Source organism: Nannobrachium achirus (genome assembly GCF_963921795.1).
Source record: "Nannobrachium achirus genome assembly, chromosome: 11".
In the NCBI taxonomy this organism is placed as follows: Eukaryota; Metazoa; Chordata; class Actinopteri; order Myctophiformes; family Myctophidae; genus Nannobrachium; species Nannobrachium achirus.
The window spans coordinates 42,160,558-42,168,826 of NC_137820.1; the positions used below are offsets into that span (position 1 = coordinate 42,160,558).

At 42.0% G+C, this 8,269-nt stretch overlaps 1 protein-coding gene across 1 annotated transcript; it reads left to right on the plus strand.

Annotated features, from left to right (window-relative positions):
• Nucleotides 1–1,450: 1,450 nt before the first annotated feature.
• fezf1 (FEZ family zinc finger 1) lies at nt 1,451–5,210 on the plus strand (the record flags this gene model as incomplete). The annotated part of the gene is made up of 4 exons (XM_080737082.1): nt 1,451–2,455; nt 2,961–3,095; nt 3,452–3,584; nt 4,957–5,210. 4 exons carry the CDS (start codon nt 1,451–1,453, stop codon nt 5,208–5,210), a joined length of 1,527 nt encoding a protein of 508 aa, XP_080593208.1.
• Between the last annotated feature and the right edge of the window lie 3,059 nt (nt 5,211–8,269).

The window sequence follows — 8,269 nt, forward strand, 5'->3', positions numbered from 1 at the left end:
AGGTCTTCCCTTAACAGCGTAGGCTACAAATGTAACCAAATGAACCCGTCATACACACTGCCAGTCTGGCAGTGCCAGAGTTACAGATTTATGGGTCAATTTAGACTGAGAATCTCTGAATTCCACTTTGAGAACCACAGCTCTAAGATTAAATGAAATAAAAATAGATAAATTCAGGCTGACGTCCAGCTTTTACAATTTCAAACTTGTGTGTGTGTGTGTGTGTGTGTGTGTGTGTGTGTGTGTGTGTGTGTGTGTGTGTGTGTGTGTGTGTGTGTGTGTGTGTGTGTGTGTGTGTGTGTTGGGGGGGGGGGGTGTATTGACGTATTGATTTTGCGTCTAACTTAAATTGACATCTGATCTGATGATCTGACGTTTGTTTTCGATCGTGGACAGTTTTGCTCGTTGCGCGTGAAAAGTGCCTCCTTTTGTGTCATCGTAAATCGTTTAATAAAACGAAAAAATGCTGATAGTGATTTGTTATCAAATAATAAATAAAAAATCCATCCATCCTAATAGCCTACAAACATCAAGACGACGTTATTTTATTTATCCTCGAGGCTCGAGCCCACGCGTGGAGATGAGACAGGAGAAAGAAACTGAAGTTGCAAGGGTGAACGAAAAAAAGAAGAAGGAAAAAAAGAAAGATTCAAAAAAAGTCAAAATGTGACATATCAAACGGGCTTGACATGATGATGTCGGTGACACCGCAGAGTGTCTGCCGCATGCGCGCGCGCGTGTGTGTGTTTGTTTGTATGTGTGCGTGCGCGCACGTGTGACTTAAAAATGATGTCACGCTGAATTCTGAAAGCCCACAAGGGGACCTCTAGTCTCCTCTCCTCTCGGATTTGCCAAATGCTTTTTTCCAGTTGAACGAGAGAGAGAGACTCGCACTAAAGTAAAGAGAGCACCTCCTCGGATCCATCATCATCCACCCACTGACTGACTGACTGCTGACTGACTGGCGACAAGTGGAGAACTGAGCAATTATCTACTTCTCTCTCTCTCCCTCTCTCTTGGACTTGTGTAACGATCCGACTCAACACGGTCTTTATTGAACAGGCCCCTGCTAGACTGCTTAAAGTGGTGATTGTCCACAAATCAACAGAATCGGAGCCAGCGTGTGTGTATATGTGTGTGCGTGTTGTGTGAGTGTGAGTGCATGAGGAGGGGGGGCCGCGCCGTCTGATGCCTGCCCTGCCCTGCCCGCCCTGAGTGCCGGTGGGTCGTATCATATTCTCACCGGCCGGTCGACCGGGACAAGAACGAAAAGAAGTCACAAAGCGACGGATGCTGTGATGAGGATGATGCTGATATTGATGATGATGATGATGATGATGATGATGATGGTGCCCTCGCTCCAGTGAGACACAGATAGCCCTAAAACCAGCAGGCAGATCTGGAGGAACGCTCTCCTCTTGTCCTTTTTTTTTAGTTTGTTAGAAAAGTCATGGACCGCGCGCTCCATCCCGGCTCAGCGGGGATATTCGGCTCCCCCTCGGCTTCCACGGGGAGCATGATGATCACCTCCTCCTCCAGCAGCAGCAACAGCAAGCCTCTCGCTTTTTCGATCGAACGGATTATGGCGAGGACGCCCGAGCCCAAGACGTCGATACCTTTCCCTAACTTGTTCGCCCACCACCACCACCACCACGCTGCCACTGCTCCCACGGCGGGCAAAACGGAACCGAAGCAGCCGCTCAACACGAGTCCGTCGCCGCTGCACCACTGCATGCTCCCCTTCACGGTGTACGAGCCGGGCCACCACAGCAACAAGCTCTTGGACGCGAGCAACTTCGACGCGTCTTCGTATCACTCTTCCAGCGAGTTGCTGGGCATCGGTCTGAACTATAATAACACCAATAACAACAATGATAAGACCGAGCCGCAGCAGGACAGTCACCTGAGTCTGAGCGCCGTGTCGTCCGCCGTGGGTCACCACCACCAGTACAAGCTGTTCCGTCCGCGCGTGGTCAACCAGTCGTCGTTCCACGCCGCCGTGGGCATGGGGGCCGCCGTGTGCTACCTGAACTGCGGCAGGGACGGAGGCGGCTGCGCGGCCCCGGCGGGCATCGTCAACCTCCACCCCACCATGGCCTCCTACCTGCTCGGCGCGCCGCTCCACCAGCACGCCGCCGCCGCCGCCGCAGCAGCCGCCGCCGCGCGCCACGCCAAGGCGGCGGCCTTCCTGACGCACACGGACAAGACGGGCAAGGAGCAGCGTGCGTCCTCCTACCACCACCACCACCACCAGCAGCAGCAGCCGTCCTCCAACGGCCTGGCGGCGTTCAAGGAGCACCACCATCACCACCACCTCCATCACTACATGAAGGAGAGCGCGGCGCACCATCAGCACCACGTTCTGTCCGACAAGATGTTCAAGGGCTCCTCGAAGCTGAGCGGCGCGTGTCCCGGTGGCAAGCCCAAGGTGTTCACCTGCGAAGTCTGTGGAAAGGTATAAAAAATAAAAAATAAAAAAAAACAGAAAAGAAAAAAAATGACTGTTTCCTTTTGTACATTGTTTATTTATTTTTGTACATTGTTTTTAGATTTTATATTTGACATCACGTGTTCGTTTGTCCGGATTGTTGTTCTTTTCATGTATTATTGTATTGTTAATATTATTATGAATAAAGATATTTACCGTTATGTAGTTAAAACAAAACAAAACAAAAATAATTAAGATTTCGGTCTTCACATTATCTCCACCAAGATTCTGTAAATGTTAAAAGTGCATATTAATATTATTACTCTAAGGGTGGACAAACCAAGACATTATATATAATTACATCCAACAAGCTAACCAAACTAATCACTGCTTCCTATAATAGCTTGATTTATTGCCTAATCCTTATGTGGCGGGTGCCTCATTCCAATGTCATAGGGTTTGGGTCGTATATATAGGTGTCAAACTTTTGTTTAACCATTTAGTAATAATATGTTTTATTGTGTTCGTGCAGGTGTTCAATGCCCACTACAACCTGACGCGCCACATGCCCGTTCACACCGGAGCCAGGCCGTTCATCTGCAAAGTCTGTGGGAAAGGTTTCCGTCAAGCGAGCACTCTCTGTCGACACAAAATAATTCATACTCAGGTAGGCAAGGGAATAATAATAACAATAATATATTTTCTAGCTAAATGATGGAGAGTTGGTAACCAAATGGACCCTTATAAATCTGTAACTCTTGACAGCGTCAAATGAAACCAATCTGGTTTTTTTTCTTTTCTTTTTTTTCTCTCATATTTATATTTTGATAGGACCATGAGTGTTTTTATGGTGAATATTTTGCAGCTTCAAAACGGCGGAAAGCCAAGCTGCATGTAGAAAATAGGCTAATCAGCGTAGGCCTATATGGTCAGCTTGCTGGTTTATTTGTAAAATTTCGATCCCGATTTAATTCTTACTAATTGTATTCTCAATTGTATTGTATATATATTTTTTTATTGCAGGAAAAACCCCACAAGTGTAACCAGTGCGGCAAAGCGTTCAACCGCAGCTCCACGCTCAACACTCACACGCGCATCCACGCGGGATACAAACCGTTTGTCTGCGAGTTCTGCGGGAAAGGTTTCCATCAAAAAGGTGAGAGACAAAGTGTTCTGTTCATACAACAACAATAACAATTTGACAGACATGTCAAATGGGAAAAAGTGAACACAGGTTTTGTTCAGGTATAGATGTTTTATATCTATTCTTATTTTGTAGGCCTAGTGTCTGTGACTGTGTGTGTGTGTGTGTGTGTGTGTGTGTGTGTGTGTGTGTGTGTGTGTGTGTGTGTGTGTGTGTGTGTGTGTGTGTGTGTGTGTGTGCACGCGTGTGTGGGTGTTTAGACCATACAGAGGGGTTAAATGGTTACCCAAAAACTCTAAAGTTTTGAAGGGCATTCTAATTCAGTGGTATTCAAAGTGGGGTCCGGGGACCCCTGGAGGGGTTCCATGGGGTCCCCAGCAAAATTGTTCAATATCATCTTCATTTTAACCACATTAAATATTTTATATCGGCTATTCAAAAATAGCAGATACAGATGTCACATCGTATAATCATGAACATTTGTGGAAAATCTTTGAACATATAATATATATATATATATATATATATATATATATATATATATATATATATATATATATATATATATGTTTTTGTTTTTTTAAGCGTCAAGCGAACATTTTTACTTCAAATCTTTGCTTCTGGGGGTCCCTACATGGCACAAAATATGTTTGAGATGATGGGGAGTCAACAGCCAAAATGCATATGATTTTGGGGAGCTTGACATAAAAAAGCACTGTGGTTAAACTCAAAACTCAAACATGTTTTGAAGGGTATAGTAATTAAATAATTATTTGTCGTTGGCATGAAGGTGATTACTCACCCCATGGAGGTTGTTGCATTCCTAAGACAATCATTTGATTAATTTAGTTTGTTTCCGGATGGAGACACAAATGCATTTGTGTCTCGGAATCGGAATCAATGGGGGTACATCTGCTATTTTTGAAAAATCCTGAAAATTCGAATTTTGACCCGATTCTATAAGTGTCTTTTGAATCCTTCTAAGATGTTTTGAAAAACCTATGTGTCAGCAATCTGGCTCGCCATCGTCAAAGAAAAGGTCCTTTTCACTTAAATGGAGCTCAGTCTCTTGAGAGACAACTATGTCAGTGGTTCTCAAACCTTGTCGTGTGAAGGACCCCCAAAATGATATTTATTTGGCCACGGACCCCCATCTCAAAATATTTAGTTCCAGGGAAAATTTGAGTTACAAACGTTCGCTTTGAAAATACATATATTCAAAGATTTGCACACATTTTCACGACTTTTTCAAAAATAGCAGATATACAAGCCCCCAGCGCGGCACCGCTGGTTAAAGCATTCAATAATTCTAGGCCTAAATGGGTTGTTAAGGCAAAATAAAAAAAATATATATATATTTATATTATTTTCCCCACCACTGAAGGTAACTACAAGAACCACAAGCTGACGCACAGCGGGGAGAAGCAGTTCAAGTGCAGCATCTGCAACAAGGCCTTCCACCAGGTGTACAACCTCACCTTCCACATGCACACGCACAACGACAAGAAGCCCTTCACCTGTCCCACCTGCGGCAAGGGCTTCTGCCGGAACTTTGACCTGAAGAAGCACATCCGAAAGCTGCACGACGCCCCGGGGTGCAAGTCCCCCCTGACACTGGCCTCCTCTGAAGCCCACTGAAGACTCTTCTACCGGTATTATACATTATGAACCTTATAGCAGTGGTGGACACAAGTGCCCTTTTTTGGACATAGGCTACTTTAGTTTAGACCACAGGGTCCCAAACAGTGGGTTGGGACCCATTTGTGTAGGTCGTGGACACATTTTTATGGGTCCCTTAATTTTTTCCACCCTATTTCTTTTAATTATTAATTAAATAATTAATTAAGAAACATTTTCTTTCATTTTCTTCATGAAGAAATCAAAGAAAATCAAAGAAAATCCATAAATTAGAAAATAAATGTCTAAGAAGTAGTGAAAATAACCAATCTACAAGCTCACAACACGGCACAAAGCAATGTGTTGTGAGCTTGTAGATATGCTATTTTCACTAGTTTGGGTCCGGGGCAAACGTCTAATTTCTCTTACAAGTTTGGGAACCACTGCTTTAGACTATAGTGGGCCTATTTGGATATACTTTCACTCCACTACATTTCAAAGACAACTATTGTACGTTTTCCATTTCACATTTCTATATGGAATGGCATGGCATTTCTAACAGTGCCTGGTTTACGATTATTTATATAAAAAAATAAAATGAAAATAGACGATCTACAAGCTCACAATGCCTTGCACTGTGAATCTTGCGATAAAGTTGTGAGGTAATTATTATTATTATTATTTTAGGCCTACACATTTGTGTTAACACATTTGACAGAGCTTCACTTGTAGTGGAGTAGAATAGGCCTAACATTTGACCAGAATCTATATTTGACTCATAGCATATTGTTAGTAGCCTATACTTTGTCCACCACTGCACTGTACAACGGTGTCACTTGCCAAAAAAAGAAAAGGAAAAACATAACGGATCTACAAGCTCCAACATGGTCCAGCAAGGTGTTGGTTAGCTGCTGAATCAGTCCTTCTGACACATGGATTCTATAAATCGAGCTTTATTGTCAGGCTCAGGTGAGAATCGTGAGCATTGAGACATTATAGCCTATGGACTAAAAAAAGAAGAAGAAGAAGAAAAAAAAAACGTTTTTCAATTAATCATTCCATCATTTCTATTTTTTAATTTCAATCTCAGGATTATTGTGAAATGTTTTATGATATTTATTTGAATTAATTTAAAAGAGAAGAAAACTGAAGAAGACTATAGCCTATCGATAGTTTCTTTTATGACATTAAACAAGCAACATGATGAGCTAATTAATGAATGAAACATGCTTTGTATGGACCATAAATCAAGGTTTCACAGAGATGCTTATGTGAACAAACCCTCGTTCTAAATGGCATTGGAAAACAATGACAATAAAAGAAACTGTGTGTGTGCACAATTTTATACCTTTGTTTTTAATGCATTTTGTCATTTTTTATTTATTTAGTTGTCATGAGTTTTTAGGTATTTTACGTTTTTGTATTTGTTTAAGAGTGGGGCTTTTAAGACACACACACAACAGTTCATTGTTATTCTCTTTGTATTTGTTCAATTTGATATGGATCATTTCTAAATTCCAGAGAACTTAATTATGGATAAATTCCAAAGAACTCAGGCTAATTATGAGTGATTATCCAAAACCACGGATTGAAAGGACGCAGGTATAGGCCTATAGCCCCCTCTTGTGGACGGTATTAACACACCCTTACAGGTCCATTATTACACTGTCACAACAGTGTACAAAAACAGTGGTATAAACTAAGTAACTATTAGTACATTTACTTAATGTACTTAAGTACAATTTTGAGGTATTTGTACTTTACTTGAGTATTTCAAATACTTTTACTTCTACTCCACTACATCCCGAATCCAAATATTGTACTTTTACTCCACTACATTTTCTTGAAAACTTGACTATGCTACAATTCCTCCGAGTGCTTGCATGTCAGGGGGGGATCCCCACTTCAAATATGACTGTGACTGTGATATAATCAGGGAACCACTCTAACAGAATGGGTTTGCCGCTCTGACATCATGCTCTTTATGCCCATATGGAGTTCCCTGATGTCATCAATATAAAGCCCATATCTAACAGGACTTCATATGGAAATGCCAATATGTGGAGGCCACATACCACACTAACATAATCCATATATGGCAAAGACAGATGGCCAAGACAGCCCATATCTGTGTGGCTGGTTCTACAGACGGGGATCTCCATGTAGGGGCATAAAAGGGTATGATGTCAGATGTCATATCATAGACATCATAGTACTTTCTCATAACGAATAACTGAGTAAGCATGTTTGGGCTCTCACAGCATATCTCCATATACAGTACATGGATCTCCATATATGGGTACCAGGGGTCTCCATATATGGGTAATTGGTAAATCACTGGCCAGATGGCCAAGAATTGGTGCGTCCTAGGCCGAGGTCGCATGTCGCCCTGAGGCGTCTTACTAGTTATTTGTGGCCTGAAAAGGTTGGGAACCACTGGAATAATAGACTGAGGAAAAGTGATATGGGAATTGGCTGTGCCTACAGTACACTATTAATATAACAACTGCTTTTTAAGTAATGTTGGAAATGTTAACTGGTCAGTTCTCCCTCATGAACGGCTACAACATATAGATGCATTTCAAAAAGGACATTAGTATTACTATTATTATTTATGTAACCTGTTTTATTTGTACACTACCAGTGATATAAATATATTCCCATTTCAATCTGCTTCCTTATTGCAACAACACGTTATTAGGCCTATAGTTAGGTATTCCGGCCAACAGATTCCGCCATGAGTAAATTCAAGACGAACAATCAAAGAGACCGTTCTCTTTTAGACTGGTGCAAGCGCTTGTGTTTGACCGAGTGTGTATACGCCTCATCATGAGTGAGTGTGTCATGAGTAGCAACAGCTGCAATACCACTGGGTGACCAAGTGGCGCTGTTGAGCAGACTTAACATTAATGGACAGAGGAATTCATATAAACAGAAGAATTCATATAGTTTAATGGACAACAGAAGAATTCATATAGTTTAACATTGCTCAAAGGCACCGCTCACTTCCCACTGGGTGTGATTTTCTTTCTTATTTTTTTTTCTTTGTTTCTTTATTTACCAGATATAGGCTATATTTC